Here is a 16,039-nt window from a genome sequence, read left to right as displayed (position 1 = left end):
ATATACATGCAGCTTTCTCGAAGGGTCGGCGGTGCCGTAACATGCAGGATCGCGACGTAACGTACTGCTTAATAATAACAGAAGCAGGAATCAACGTATTCGACCTTCGAGCATCCCTTCGTAACGTTATAACTATATAATGCAATGAGATATGTCTTGGATCAGTTATGCTGATCTTCTTGTTGTCCGGGGTGTCAAGGCATTAGCAATGGCTCATTGTTTACGACAATTCAGATCACTTTCAAGGTCGGATTATAGCAGCTGGTTAGTTCAGTCACTCGTTCATCAATAAATCGACTGGTAGATGAGTAGTTGAGACGTGCCTGGAGAACTAATTACGCCTGTTCAACGTCTATGATAAAAGAAAATCTCATACGTCTTCATGGCCGGTACCGAAATGTTTCGACCTTTTTTTTTTTTTTTTTTTTTTTTACTTAATTTACGACAACTTTAGTTAAGCTGCACGAACGGTTAATCTATTTATGTCTGCCGGCTCTGTTTCAAGCACTTTAATTATATGAATAAGCGTGATCCTGAAACATTTTTCGTTTTCGGTACGTCTTACGTCTGCTACTGCAACTAATCGCTGCTTCCGCAAACTGACTCTTAGCACGAAGCCAAGTCTTCACGGGCGTGACTTTGAAACGACCTAGTACGATTTTCCAAATAGGTAGACGATGCAGATATTTACAATTTCAAAACGAACTAGGGGTTAAAACGACGTCAGCCAAACAGGACTAGAGAAACATAATCTATACACTCGCATTACATGATATGATGCGGAACTCAATTCAGAATGAGCGGCCGTAGCAAATGCTCTACGGTTCCACGCGACCCTTATCAAAATCTTAGCCATTCAACTATGTATGTTATGATCTGCTTACTCACTCCGTTTCATGACATCATCAACGCAGATTAAATGCAATTACATCCTGTGACGTCCTGCTGTAAATCGTCCAGCTAACTATCTTATAAACAGTGCAGGAATCCCGATAGAGGAGGGGCTGGTCATCGCCTCTACCGTTTGCGGAATGAAAAAGACCAGCGTCCTATTCATCACTGTTGGTGGCCCAACTGTTGGACCCTTTGCGTTTTCGATAAGCCGGCCAGCATGAGATAACGATGTCAACATGAAAGGAAAGACGGAAAGAAATACGTGGAAACAGCATTATCGAGCTCGTCTAAATGACCAAATGATGATTTGAAAGAAAGATTTGAACGGTTCACCTTGCGGTGCGCCAGTCGCAATAGCAGATGAACATGTTGGTCTGCGCTAAAAAAAAAAAAAAATAGGCAAACTAATAAAAACAGCTATAGCGGAGAAACAAGTATACAAAACGATAATAGTGCTGTGTTTACGCGCATGGTTCGAACCGTTTGCGGATTGCAAAAAAAAAAACGATGACGAAATCGATTAGAAAGTCAATGTTCCTGCGCACCGTGTGCCAGCACCCCAGTCACCAATGGGTCGGGTTTCTGTATTTAAAAGAAGCTGCGTATGTATAAAAGCGTGCGCGAAGTAATAATCAAATGACAATATTCAGCGGGTTTGCGGCTGCGGCGATCTGAGCGAATGCTGTTATTGTTTGCCTTCGTTATCTATTTTCGAATATTGATTTTATGCGGGACGAGTAGTAGATTCAGTTGCAGGTAAACAAACTGTTGCGTAAATAGCTACGTGAATCCAAAATGACTCAACAGTGCCATCTAAGGACAATACAATTATTTACCTTTAATTAGTCCCTTTCACGCCGTTGAGCTTTCAATTTGTCAAATGATATTCTCATTTGCGGCCAATGCCTCGATATTCTATGGCGAACATGATTCCGAATCCGATCATGGTCAAAACAGGAAATCCGTTATGGTCAGGATATTTATAACAGGATAGTATACGAACAAGGGTAAGCTCTTGCTTATAAGTAAGTGCAAGAGGTGAGTCGAAAGGAAAAAGTCGAGGTCATAGTTCGCTTTAGGCCTGCGTTTGCTTCACCTTGCGTTTCTCAGCATGAATTGTTCAGCACAGTCTATGTGTGAGGTAAAAGTAACGGTAGGCGTCTCATGCCGTACTCGCCACTGTCTTCGCCAGCCTTTCGACGCGAGGACTCTGTCGTTGTGTTGGCCAAGGATTGATATAACTAGACATTAACGTGCAGATCTCACATAATACTATGTAATCGCAGCCACGCTAGCAATGAGGTTCACCTAAGTGACTATCAGATATGATGACCTATTCTTTTGCAGCAGCTTGAGACATCCTCCTTATGTGATCATTTAACAGCTAAAATTCTCCAAATGTATTGTGATCAGCGTTTATGTCTCGCCGAGACTCTACAAGATATCCTGTACCGAGGCAAAATCTTTTGGCAGAAGCTCTGCAAATACTGTCGCCGTCCGAGAGGTTCAGTGTTCACATTGACCAGTAAGAACTGGAAAAAGTAGACAATTGCCTTTGCCCAACACCCCGGCCATGTGAGTTGGTATTTACTAGCTTAAATAGATCCTAGTTTCTCAAGTGTACCGATATTGTGTACCAATGTGCTTGTATAAAACAACTAAAGAAGTTCTTCAAAATACAACAACAATAGCATGTAGAATGATTTCGGATTCCTTGGCCAAACGTCGTCGATGCTCGGAACTGTGACGTCGCCTCTACATTTAACGTTTCCAGTGTAGGTATCAATAAACTTGCGGGATCTAATTCCGATTGGTTTGTTCAGACGAGAGTTCAAAAAGTTAAAGAAAAACGTTTTCATGTTTCGATTTGGTAGAAACAAAAAAAGCGTTGCGTTTAGAGAAGGGTACCGTTAAATAATAAGCATGTGGCTGTACCGTTAATTACTCTAAGACGTCAGTGACATCTCAATCGAGCAAAAGCAACAGTATGTCCAGATAGACGGGATAGTTCCCCCCTGGGACAATCTATCTCGCATAATACCTGGTTTTCTATAAATATCGAAAGTAATCAAAACAACTTGATGAAATAAACAAGTCTATACAATGCTGGTTAACGCCCGCTCTCTATACTTTCATACTATTCCCTGATTTCAAGGAGAGCCAGGTTTCGGTCATAATTTTGCAGGCAGTGGATTTGATTTCTACTTTGTCAAGTTTTACGCCCGGTATCGCCGTTAGGTATTCCATCAGACGGAATTAATCTAGTACGAAATGAAGTGTGCCTATAGCAGGCTTCGAGTACAGGACACAACGTGTCCTTAGATTATCTTGCCAATGTGATACTTTCTAAGCTATCAGGGAGACATAACTGTCTGGTAGTATACACTTGACCACACTGATTATAAAATCATATTGAAGTTTGTTGATGAAATTGACTACGAGTTAGGCGCAATGATTATAAACAGCCTTTATTCAATATATTTTATTGTACGTAATTCGTAACAATTGTCGCCCTAATATTTTGATCGAAAGAACTGCTTTGAGGACTTATTTACGGCGCAGGGGTAGTCCAAAGTGTCTGAGGGCTACCCCTTTCTTCTCCACGGCAGATAATTCGAAATTCCGGCCACAATCTTCCGCCAGTATCCACTTTTAGTCTATTTTGAATCGCCAATAAAGTGAACGGTGAACCCAGCACATCGATCAATGATTTAATCCATTTATAACCATAAACAGATACATATATGCACAAATACAATGAACGTATATAAGCGTAGATACGACAGATAAGGATAACCTTATTGGTGTTTCGTCTTAGTGATTTACAAGAAATCATAGTAATTCAATTGCATAGGCGGCACGCTGGCAGACGCGCTATTTAGATTTAGGCTAGCATGCGTTCTTAATACATGTTGAAACGAAAATGTAACGCTTCCGGCAGCCTAAACACAGTAGTTATTATTATTATTGTATTACCATGGCATTGGTAAAGATCTTCAACATTTTCGTAAACTGTATACCTATGTGTCATGCGATATTTCACCCTGCTTTGTGAAAGGTCGAGGTTTTAAGTACCGATTCAGTAACACTTCGCCTCAGTGTCAAGGTGTTTTACCCTTTCTGTACCTCAAATACCTCATCGAATGTGAAAATATCGTATTCGTAACAAAAAAAAAATGCAGTTTACTGCAATTCACGCCATTGCCAAATTTCCTTCACATATCTTGGTACCAACAAAATTAGTCCGTGAAAATGATCGGTTAGCAAAAAGTATAAACGTATTTCCTTCTTCAGCTGCCGTCTTTGTCTGGCGAGAACTGCATATTGGACACGGTTCACTGCTTTAAAGATGTTCTTATCAAAAGAGAAAGAACCCATTTGTATGGATCATCGTAGTTTTGTAGTTCGTGATGCTACAGCGGCGTCGCTAAATCCTTCCGACCGTTCTACGCTTACTCGAATTCAATTTAGTACGCGATTCAGTAAGCCCAAATGCATGCTGCATCACCTGTTCGATTGTCCTGTAATGACGAACAGGGAGCACCGCCAGGGCATCCTGCCAGGGACAGGGCTTAGACTTCTGGCTGTTCGTTGGTCTGATCGCTTAATCGATGATTAGTTTTAATTTCGGTTTATCTATATGGCGACAGAAACAATCTCCACGTAGATGACGAGGGTGCGTTTCATAAACGAAAAATTATAAGCAGCCAGTTATGCCCCTTTAAACTTAGCCAACCAACTAGGTAATAGGCAGGAAATCTTCTATAGTACAAAAGTATAATAATATTCTTAACTCATATTAATCTAGCCTGCATTTCGGGACTACTAAACGGGCTGTGTTGTTATTGTTCTGCTACAAACAAGTAGGAATGATCCAAGTCACAGGCAAGCCGATTAAGATAACTATGCAATGAAATTTGAATACAATATGATGATGGAAGGTAATGGTACGAGATAGAAACGTATAATCACTTAGTTTTCTTTAGGCCACACTTTCAAACAAGGACATATGCGCAGAAAATTTTTTCACGAGAACGCATTCCCACGATGGGTTGGTGACAATAATTTGAGATATCAGATCGTTTGAGATCTGGTAACAAGGAGAAGGGAGTCTTTCGTAAAAGGAAGAATCTTATTGATAGGTCAAAAATGCCGGAAGAGCACATACGAAGACTGCGTCTCTATGAGGTCGAGAGCGGATCTCACGGCTTCCATAGAAGTGCCTGAAGAGATTCCGAAGCTTGGTGTCGTAGGGCATTCCAGGACAGTGAAAATACTTAATAACAAAGGGGCGACGTTCGATTTTTGGCTGAATTTGTGCAGGACATATTTTTGAAGGTCTTACTCAAATGTTCGGTAAGGCACAGAATCTTCGACATAATGCTTCTTGAAGTAACCGATTGCAAAGGTATAACCGTTAGCAGGGAATAACCTACCTTAGAACTTTCTAGCCAGTTTGCCTATCCAGGTAGCACCAATCAATACAGCTTGATGTGCTTTTACATCGGACTCTAATAGCATACCATTCTTTTGGCCTACTCTGAAGCTAAAAACGCGAGTGTTTCCGCGTTACATGAAATTTTTCGGCAGTCCTTTCGTGTATCGCTTTATATGTAGGAACGGAAGCGATTTCTGCATAAAAACCCTAAGGCCGTCATAACGTTGCAGATGCTCGTCTCATCTACTATTTCCCAATGATTGACAACCGCTGATAAAGACTTGCCTGTCGGCACAGCTGTGCTTAACTGATCTCCAGATAAATGAGCAACTAGACACATTCACGGAGATATTAGTTAACGGCTGCGGCAAAGAGCAGGATTCGCGGCGGCTTAAATCATATCTAAAAGAAGTACCACACGTCGAATTACGCTAGATTTCCTTAAACAAGTGACAACGAAAGCTTAGCAGCGCCAAGCCCCTTAGGTTCTTATCTCCTATAGAGCCGGTCAACACGGGCGCTCCATTGAATCTATTTTGTTGTCAGAACGGTATTCACAGAACAACATCGCATAAACTGTCAGCCAATCGCACCCCAAAGCCTTGAAAGACTCCATCGGACGGTTTTCACCTGTGGCTCGGCCAATTTGCGATATCATCATAGATCAGACCCAAGCAGCCGCTTCGATTGATCATTCCTCTATGGCGAACCTCTACGTCATGATCAGCACCATTTTAGCGCCTATCTCAGCGTTGGTGGTCGCGTCGGGAGGCGGATGACAGAGAGTAAGATCTACTGCTTGCGCCTTCGCATACGCTGCTCGATTTCACGTCGCGCACATCGGTTTCCTCCTCCAAAAGCCTTGCCGCCCAGTTGGTAAGCGTATCGCGCCTGTAGCATCGGTGAACGCTGTACGGTTCGTCGTCGGTGCCGCCTTGGTCCATTAGAGCCGGAGCGTGGGGAAAGCGGGAGTTAGTACTGCCCGGAAGATAAGAGGTGGTACCGTCAGGCGCTGGCCAACCAGAACGACGAACCGGCACATTGATTCTATCAGGACACGTAGACTTTCAATTGGTTCGTCGATATTAAGAAGGCAGTCACCAGATCCTTTTTCTTTATTCGGATCGGAAAAGGCAGCAGCAACATGGTCAATACAGTTGGGTAACAAGAACCACAATAATTCAGAACAACAACAACAACAAAGGCCAAGAAAAAATTAACTAGAACGAACGATGATGGTGAACGACGACAAAGTAACCAGTCATGATGGTGATAGTGATTTTGATGATCATGCTGCTGCAGCTAATGCTGATGATGATTATATATGTGTTCGTCGGACGGCGGAGGCGGCAGCGATAGGCGGCGAGTTCCGCACTCTCCCCGAGCGTCTCCTTTACACCCTCCCACTCGCACAATTGCGCTCGCACCGATGCCAAGTAGAGGTTTCATAAAAGCCTTGCCTTTTGGCTCCGGGGAGCTGTCTAAATTTACGACTCACTGCTAAAGGTGCGTCCTATGTTGATCGATACGAGGAATCGTGCATGGCTAGTGACGGAATGAACCAGATATAGTGCTAATAGCCAGGCGCACTAGAGTAATATGTTCAGTTGTATCATTATTACCCCATTCTACCCTGACCCCCTGTTCTGCGTTAGCTGTTTGGGAACGGACGATGATCACCAGGAGGTATCTTCGGTGGTAAAATGAGTCGGTCGTCCCAGGGTTACTGTTTTTGCGGAATGCCCCAAGTGTGTCTACTTCTTCCTAGTTGTCTGTAGGCGAAACTTCCTATTTTCACAACGGAACATAATTTTTAGCGCGAAAACCTTTGAAATCTACCATCTAAAGGATATCTAACAGAATTTGGTGCAAATTAAATGTAGTGCAACGTAAACAATATGTGTGTTTCTGTGTGTCCAGCAAGTGTGAATCTCAGAAAATCTTTTATGTAATAGTTCTGTTGAGAACAATGAGGAGATTGGGTGATATTACAGCATCTAAATTAGACGTAGTGTTCTGAATAGCAGTGCAGGTTGTAGAGCTCGAAACATACATTTGGACTTATCGACCAGTGTTATTTTATTACAGATTGATACTATTCGTGTTTTTATGTTTAACATTAACTTCGAATAGGTTCGAAATTTCAATTTAGTGTAGTACACAAACTTCAAAAAAATACAATATAAAGGGCGCAATTGTAATTGTTTTAACAAAGTAGTTTTTAATGTCGAGGGATTTAAGTGCAACTACATATGTTTCTCTAGATTTATATTCGCTCGATTTGGATAGTAGGAGATGTTTTTATAAAACCTTTTTTTCATTAGACATATTGAATATGGTAGTGTTTAGAACGTTTTTCAAGCATGTGTATTGTACACAACAAGGCCGTTTATAAAAATCTGTATATCCTGTCGACTTGTGCTGTCGGATTAAGTGCTGGAGATAGGGTGTTTCAGGGAAGATACAGGATAAAAATTATACAGTGTCGATATGCAATTTAGAAATTCTTCATCTCCCCGCATGTGAGCGGGCCTTTTCAAGTATGTCTAGTTTATGTAATCTAGATTTGTGTTGTTTTAGGAAGCGCATTTGTTACCTGGTTTTATCGGATAATAATAACAGTAATAATAGCAACAACATGTTATTCCTGCAACACCGTTTAATTTCTTGTTGTCCATACGTTTCTAGATTAAGCTGAAATATTGGTAGCCGCAAGAATACAATAGTAAGACGCCGAAATGCCTACTACTCGTAAAGCCATAGAACTGGTCAATGTTGACCCCTGGGAAATGTCGACACTTCCGGACTGCCGCAAACTAGCCTCCGACATCATACGACGACAGGGTGTACGTTCTTTTACTGTGCAACACTTTCAGCTAGCGATGTTTTTCTCATGTTATGAGCTCTACTAGCACATCATGGGACAGGCCCAGGCTTGCAGTTAGTCCGACCGGCAAACGGTGGCAAAAAGATCACTCCAAGGCAGTGCATTAGAGTGCGTATCGAACAAAACTATGATTTACCAATGCTTGTATCAGCCCGTTCTTAAAAGCTTCAGATTCACAGAAAGCTCTAACCATACTAATTATCGGCTACTGATAAACTGGTCGTATGTTTTGGACAGCAAGACGTCAGCTTTTTTGAGGGTATATTGATATTTTAGTGTTCGGATCCAGGCCCCAGTGATAACAGAAAATTTTAGCCTGTATATAAGAGAATTACCGTATGTGAATTATTTAACCCAACTTGTTTGTTTAAAAACTTATTGATTTTAATATAGCTTCGGAGCTTATTGAGATACTAAGATGGTATTCATTCAAGCTTCAGCAGGCATCCTACATCTGGGTTACACCTGTGCTAGCAGTAAGAGGTAACTTTTAAAGGAAGCACAGAAGTCATCAACGTGTAACGTTTGTACGGTATCATAGAGAGCACAACTAGTAAAGGTATAATTTTATAACCTTTATGAATGAAATTCAACTTTTTTTTCGTGATTCGTTCAAAAATACAATATGCCATGTGCAGCGTGCGTAAAATCGGTTTGTCGGCTCCTCGCCTGCCAAAAGAAAGATTTTCTGTTTGCCACACGAGGCACGTTCTCATTGTGACCTTCGATACTCGAAAAAAAAAAAAAGATGTATATATACGTTAAAACTAAACGAGTTTACAGATAATCATTAGAAAAATCTGGCCCCATATGGTGGCCCTCAACTAGCTAGTTAGACAGAATTTTTTGCGCATTTGCCGCATGGGTTCGGCTAAGCGATAGAGTGATCTTTTAGTTTTTTTTTTTCGTCTGTTATGAACAGTCGAAACATTTTGAAGATAAGATACCAAAACCGTGAGGCATTATAAAATAATAGTACTCGCCGATGAATTCGTCGTATCATATCAACATTACTAGTACAGTATCGTTCAGTGTACCTTTCTACCATTACCTCTCTATTGTCTACACAAAACGTGTTTCCATAATCATGGTGTTCTGAAAATCCGACAATTAACACAGTGCACTTCTATATAGATGTACACATATTTGTACATCAAAATATAAACAAATGATTATTATGATATTTGTATGAAAAGAGCAGACGAATATACTATTCGGATATAGCTGTCTTTAATGTGCGAATTTCGCAACCAGCATTTGTACTCGAATACGCCAATATACAGACGGAAACTCCGCAATGCACTTCGTTGATCTCAATAACGCCACTTTAAAGGACTTCCTGTGGGAAACGATTGTTCTAGTTTTTCGGTTTTTTTGACGGAAAGTCGTAAAACCCGTAATGATTCGACCACATCGCAGAGCTGTTGTGAGAAGAGACATCTAACGTCCGGCCGCTGTTTCAAGCTGGCATCACCCGATGATAGTGTATTGAACAATCCGTTGCTATATCTTTTAAACGAATAAAACTCTTAATATAAGACGTACGTACTTTGGTGTATCGTATAAGATGCGGAATGGTCGATCGCTGGGGGGGGTCAGAAAAACGACAAAGACAAATCAATAGTAAAATTGCATGGAAACTAAACCAGGTGCCCTGACATCTCACTTCGTCCTGTACTTAAAAGAGCAAACCTAGCTGGCATTGTCGTTCATAATACTTTATCTAATCGTATTGAATCTTATGGCAATTTCACAGCGATTCGATGAAGCTTTCTTCATGTGTGACCTTCGGGATGCGGAGTATAAATGTCGATTGTGGAAAGAAAATCTGCCCCGTGTCACTCCATTCTACGCTGTCAAATCCAATCCTGATCCTCTATTTACCAGAGTTCTGTTCGAAAATGGCGTCAAATTTGACTGTTCGAACCAAGTAAGTACTATCCATCGAATATTATTTAATAACATTGACCCGATATAATCTAAATCAATAGGCAAAACTAGGTCATTCAAGATCGTTATTTCTTCTAACATTCTTCGAAAGCATCACTAGCTTATATGAGATGACCTAGTGCTATCTCTTTCGTTGCAATGCAGTCTGGGGTACGAAAGTCGATGAAGCCTCGACTGGCAGCTTCAGCTTTCTATTGAAATTTGAACAATTTCAAGAGCTATCGAGATTTTAAAAAAAGAAAAAACAAAAAAAGTGCTATTGTTCTATTCTGGTATAAACTATGGTCAATACCAGACAGCCGCCTCGTTGTCCTGAAATCATGTAGTAGCTTAGCTCCACTCACTAGTCTCCGCTACTCAATGCCGACTCTGTCCGTCGTATTCTCTGGTCGGTGACCCAGGACTCATGAGGCTGTGGTGGATAACGCCTCTACTAGAGACTCCCGTAAAAACAGTAAGGGTTTGTATTTGAGCATTTGCCTATGGTTGTGAACGGCAGTTGAACTGCATCCAGCCTTCGATGTGGCCGTCTGCGATTACCATGTAAGATAACTTGTTCATGCAACTCACGATCCAATGCAAGAATAAGTTACTAATGTAGTGTGAGAGCAGAACGAAATAAGAATCACTACGACGTGGTTCTTGATTACCGCCCAACTAAGTTAAGTTGACCACGGTTCAGAGTTTTCTTCGTGGACTTTTCACATAAACGGCTTTCGGTGCATCCACTGAATGACTTTGCCGACGAAGTTCAATGATGAACTGTAATATTCGTAAGCTACCTTTCTTCCTGGGTTCACTGCAGATCGCCTGCAAGAAGCTCGAGTGACACTGTCCACGCAACGGTCTTCGACTTCAAACAGTGAAACAGCAACGAATATATAATACGTTATTTTTTGAACTATGAGATTAAAATTTCTCTTTTTTCATAAAGACGAGTTATTATAACATAGCAATAAAACATGTTTTAATAGGGATCGATGGGAAAGTATAATCTCATTGCGTCTTTATGTTATTCGTCTATACAGTTACACGTTGCTGATATGCACTACGACTGCACGGAGTACAGGCAATTTCGTGGATTTACTGACACCACTAACTTGCCTTACTCCCTGTGACGCGATGCGAACTCATTGGGCAAAATACAAGCTATAAATTCCTATTAAACTCAATTAGCGTTAAGAATATCGGTATAGTTAGGTTTTTTTTTATAGGTAATGCAATTTTACGATCAATCCTGTGCTGTACTATCCACAGCGTGAGATTCGTTTCGTTCTGGACAACGTTCCGGGAGCTCGGGGGTCGGATATTGTTGTTTCGAATACCGCCAAATGCAGGAAGGATATCGCGTTCGGCTGTGAGGTTGGAGCGAATCTTATGACCGTGGATTCTGTTGAGGAACTAGAGAAAATCTTTCCCTATAAGGAGCAAGCCCTGTGAGTGGTGCACCTAGATATTTGTTTTCAGAATTAGGAGCAGTCTTACACTGACAAAGGGTACAGAGATTACGTAAATGTCGCTAGTAATTAAATTAAGCAAATGCACGCATCGTTGATGATCATTCCAGAGAATTAGTGCACTCCCAGTGCGTATGTGAGCCTTTTCGTTGATTTCCAATAATATACACCGGCATCAAGACAAACGTGTGTACAGGCCGATTTCGCTATACTAGATCTTGAGTGTCGCAATGTCTCCGCTGTCAATCAGAGATCTTGGCGATAATCGGTAACATTGACCCTTGTGTTAGCAATAAACATTGACTGAAGGAAGTTGCTTAGATAATAAAATTGAAACTAATAAAATAGACTAGATAGACACTACCGAATTATGGTATTTTTCTATCTGACAAATTAGATTGGATAATTATAATTTTCATCGGCCTGCTTCCTCTTATCGAGCGAGGTCAATGTATAAAAACAGACATATCGAGCCTGGCAGCGGTGTCGAATTCGTGACACTTGGTACCGCCCGCAACAAGACTCAGTGTCAGCGATATTTGATAATATCGACTAAAAATTGCAAAAAAAAAGCGGTGTTTTAAGAATATATCCCTGTTCGACGTGTACAGATGAGGCAAATTTACAGATATTCTGATGTACGACTATTCGACCTTAAGTGTATTCGTCATCATTGGTAATCGATAAGTGGTTTTCACTATTTACTAAGCTTATATCTTTGATAGTCACACATACAGCCACCGCAGTTTCAAGTTAATATTATCCAGCATTGCTACTTTCTGTTTACTATCAACGTATAGTAGAGCTAAAGAAACGGAGTAGTGCTAGACTATTACGTGAACTGTACTCGTTACGTTTTTTCGATAACTTTCTGATTTCACAGAAATTAGTAATTCAGCTAGTGCTCTGTTGACTATGTTGAAATGTTCGCGCCGATGGATCAGGTAGTGATTTTTCGCAGTGTGCTAATTCGTCTACAGGGCAGCGAGCATACGAGCAAGATCACGTTCAATCGGAAATTTGGCGCCGGGCCCGAGCTCGTGAGCAAGATCCTCCGAAAATGTCAGGAACTCGAGCTGAACGTTGTTGGCACCCAGTAAGTAGTAACGTTTCAATTATATAGAGGACCGATATTTGGCCCCGTGCAGGTCGTCTAACTAAACGTTAGCTATTGTATGTTTGGAAGCATACGGTCCGTCAGACATCTACTATTAGACATCATATCGTGCTCAACGTATCAAATTGTAAGTTTTCTAGTAAAGGTAATTTGTCGAGGAAGAAATGGGCATTTTTAATTTCACTCTAGCTATTTGTCGTAAATAACATGTGGAATTAAATAAAATAAATGTATATTGTTTGCGTATATTTCGTTCTTTCCGATTTTAAAAGCTTCCACGTGGGCTTAGGATTCGATTCACCGCTCATCTATGACGAGTCAATCCGACGCTCTAAGCAGGTATTCGACGAAGCTAATAACATGGGCTTCAACATGCGCATCCTTAATATCGGCGGGTCGTTTCCGGGAGGTGTACGAAAAAGGAAACAGTTTCTTCAAGTAAGTTGCACCGGTATCTTCATGAAGAAAGAACCGAAAATGCGAACGTCGGGCCATAGATGTTTAAAAAGGCACAATCGAATATGCCTGAACCATGTTATATTATAGAAGTGTATTAAATGCATACAAAAAAAACGTATGTATGTATATGTATATACGTTTGTATATAGGCGGCGGCTGTAATTGAAAATTCACTGGCGCGAAACTTCCCGGTCGGCTGTGGGGTTCAAATCATCGCAGAACCTGGCCAATTCTTCTCTACGTCCGCGTGGATTCTCTGCGCTAAAGTAGTTGCTGTCAAGGATTGCGTTATTGATGAAGTGCATCCTGGTGAGCATAAAAACTATGAATGTTGAGTCTCAACACTTAGTGAAACGGCGTTCCCATCTAAATGATAGTCTTTCAATATTTATTCCTATTTAGCCCTATTCAGCGCACATGCACCCTATCGTATAATGGATCGAGCCTAAAACTTAGATAGCTGTATAGGTCGAGCGATGCAGAAGTCGCCTAATGATGCATAGGTTCGAAGTTTATTTTGATACATTTAGGCTGGTAATATCCACGGCACGTTTTACCGCAAGTGACCGTTTTCTACTACTGATATTGTTGCAGCATCTACGTCAACAGATCTAAAGGGACGCATGGCAAGAATGCAGCCCGTCTATAAAACATTCAACCGGTTATCAGAATCACACTCTGAAAAGCATGTGCAGGATGTGGTTGATGAGGACACTATTGAGGACGAACATCGCGGTGGGTGTACATTTTGGTTTAGTCGATATTTGTAGATATGAACCAAATCTAATACCACTTACGAATAAGACAACTAAACAAGTTGCACCTAAAAGCAGGGCTTGGCAAATACTGTCTCCACTTGCAGTTGTTATCATCCGTAACGTTTTCCTCAACGAGTCGCGTTTCAACGCAATCCCGCGTGCTACATTGCCTCTCCTTGATCTGCGCTATTATCGCTTAGAGACGGACGAAGAGCTCGCCAATGTGGGGCACCCTGAACCTGATGCTAAAACCGTCCTTTGGGGAGCGACCTGCAACCCCTTCGACCAGATCGTAGAATGGGACCATGCGATTGACATCAAGTGTGACCAGTGGATCCTCATAGACAATATGGGAACGTATTCGAGGTGTATTTCTGTTTTTTAAGCAAATTCAACAATCAGTATGCGTTTGACCTTTTCATCGCTAAAGAAGCACAATCTCTTTTTTCAATTTCTTTCCCACGCATTTCAAGGAAATATGGTCACACAGAATTATTCTTGCCATTAGCACTATGCGGCAGCTGCTAATATATCTTGTTTCACCTCTGGCATTTTGCAGGGCGTTCCAATGTGGGTTCAATGGTTTTGGCACTCCACCGGTTTATTATCTTGGCCAGTCTGCCCATCATGCTGCCTGAGTAGGAGGCCTGGTTTATAAACGTGATCCGAGAAGTTACTCGTTTCAAGACGACGTGAGAAGTCCCGTGCACCATTTTTTTATTAATCTGTCTAAAAATGGCCATCTTAAGATCTTAGGATTTACTTCGTAAAACATGAGCATTTCTTGTCTTATGTCTCATATGTGTTCTCGCTGATAATATTTGTCAGTATAATAATAGGGTCTCCGTTCGTTCTACGTACGTCCGTTTGGCGTCAACTAAGGACAAAGTCGATGCATTTATGTCTGTTTATTCAACCTTGTGCTTAATAACATCTCTGGAATCGAGAGAACACATCTGCCCCGGACTTTAACCCTTGTTCGAGGAGATTAGAAATATAAGTGAAATAGGAAGTTCTACATTCTTTCCCACCTCACTGTTATCAGTCTATTATAACGGATGATTAAACTTGAAAAGCGTCCGCAAATCCAATAAATACAATTTGTGTAAGGTAGTTAATTTTCTGTAATCTGCCAGAAAACTTCGTAGGCTCGTGAAATTACTTATGCGTGTAAGGCAGAACACTTAGTCTGATGGTTAATATCGATACTTTCAAAGGAATCAGCCTTTGGCACAATTTTAAGATGATTACTTTGCAAGTATTTTCACTGAATCTACTCTAATACATTATTTTATCTGTGACCTCTGTTCAGTTTGGCTCGTACAGCAGAACAATGACAATTTTATGAAATAACTAACTTTAATATAACACTCTTGATCTTCAGCACAGTTTTGATAATTGTAAAGGTCGTAGTTGAGTTTGAGTACCGGAAAAACGTAGACGTTATCGTCATAGTCGCTGCTGTTCTTGTGAATACCTGAAGACTCAGAGAGAAAACACTCACAGGATCAATAAGATCACCAGGCTGCACCTGAACGAAGTGTGCGAAATTTTCGCCGATGAACCGTTGCCATAGGCGGATTAAGCTGTCAATAATTTCTATGAAATCGATAAGAAAATTTTGTGTAAAAATGCATATGAAATGGGAGCTCGTAAACAGACAAAGTCTATATTAGTGATATACAACTCTCTATAATATACCCTGTAATACTCAACAAATATATTCCAAAAAACTATAAACGAAACGATTACTATGTGTATTTCTTACTGTTTAGAGTCGATTTACTGGAGGCATTTCGAAGGATTTGTTAAGGACAAGTATGAAAAAAATAAAGCTCGCAGAAAACATATGATATTTTACTCTACAAAATATGAACTATTAATTCAGGGTTGCCTTAAAAGGACAAAAATGTGCAGTTGAATAAATCGGATTTTAAATTGTTGGCCTACGCGAGCCCTTAAACATAATGCGGTATGTTTCTATTACGGAATTCCATATTTGGTTTGCCAGAAAGAGTAATTACTATTATAATTTTTAAATGTGAATGTAGGTTTTGCCTTGCGCAGCTGGTGCAATAA

The 16,039-nt window shown here is 40.8% G+C and overlaps 1 protein-coding gene across 3 annotated transcripts; it reads left to right on the top strand.

The window, feature by feature from the left end:
- Positions 1–6,686: 6,686 nt before the first annotated feature.
- On the top strand, positions 6,687–15,708 carry LOC111250882 (ornithine decarboxylase-like). Of its 3 annotated transcripts, none has more exons than XM_086989380.1 (10): positions 6,687–6,838; positions 8,021–8,178; positions 9,976–10,149; positions 11,427–11,605; positions 12,588–12,722; positions 13,016–13,181; positions 13,352–13,511; positions 13,797–13,937; positions 14,065–14,326; positions 14,520–15,708. In XM_086989380.1, exons 2-10 carry the CDS (start codon positions 8,071–8,073, stop codon positions 14,596–14,598), a joined length of 1,404 nt encoding a protein of 467 aa, XP_086845506.1. In that variant the 5' UTR covers positions 6,687–6,838; positions 8,021–8,070; the 3' UTR covers positions 14,599–15,708. The 3 variants fall into 3 exon arrangements, with proteins under 3 accessions (XP_086845506.1, XP_086845507.1, XP_022662541.1); XM_022806806.2 differs by lacking the exon at positions 6,687–6,838 and adding an exon at positions 6,847–7,106; XM_086989381.1 differs by lacking the exon at positions 8,021–8,178 and having other exon boundaries at positions 6,732–6,838.
- The last annotated feature ends 331 nt before the right edge of the window (positions 15,709–16,039 follow it).

This window comes from Varroa destructor, unplaced genomic scaffold (genome assembly GCF_002443255.2).
Source record: "Varroa destructor unplaced genomic scaffold, Vdes_3.0 BEIS01000005.1, whole genome shotgun sequence".
Taxonomy (NCBI): Eukaryota; Metazoa; Arthropoda; class Arachnida; order Mesostigmata; family Varroidae; genus Varroa; species Varroa destructor.
Note: the sequence above shows the minus strand (reverse complement) of the source record. Positions and strands in the feature narration are given on the sequence as shown.

What these genes read in the sequence shown, in the direction of transcription:
- LOC111250882 (XM_086989380.1), top strand. Translation starts at nt 8,071, where the DNA reads ATGCCTACTACTCGTAAAGCCATAGAACTGGTCAATGTTGACCCCTGG. An exon ending in AATTTGACTGTTCGAACCAA is followed by an intron (nt 10,150 to 11,426) that starts GTAAGTACTATC and finishes TACTATCCACAG; the next exon opens with CGTGAGATTCGTTTCGTTCT. An exon ending in TATTGAGGACGAACATCGCG is followed by an intron (nt 13,938 to 14,064) that starts GTGGGTGTACAT and finishes CTCCACTTGCAG; the next exon opens with TTGTTATCATCCGTAACGTT.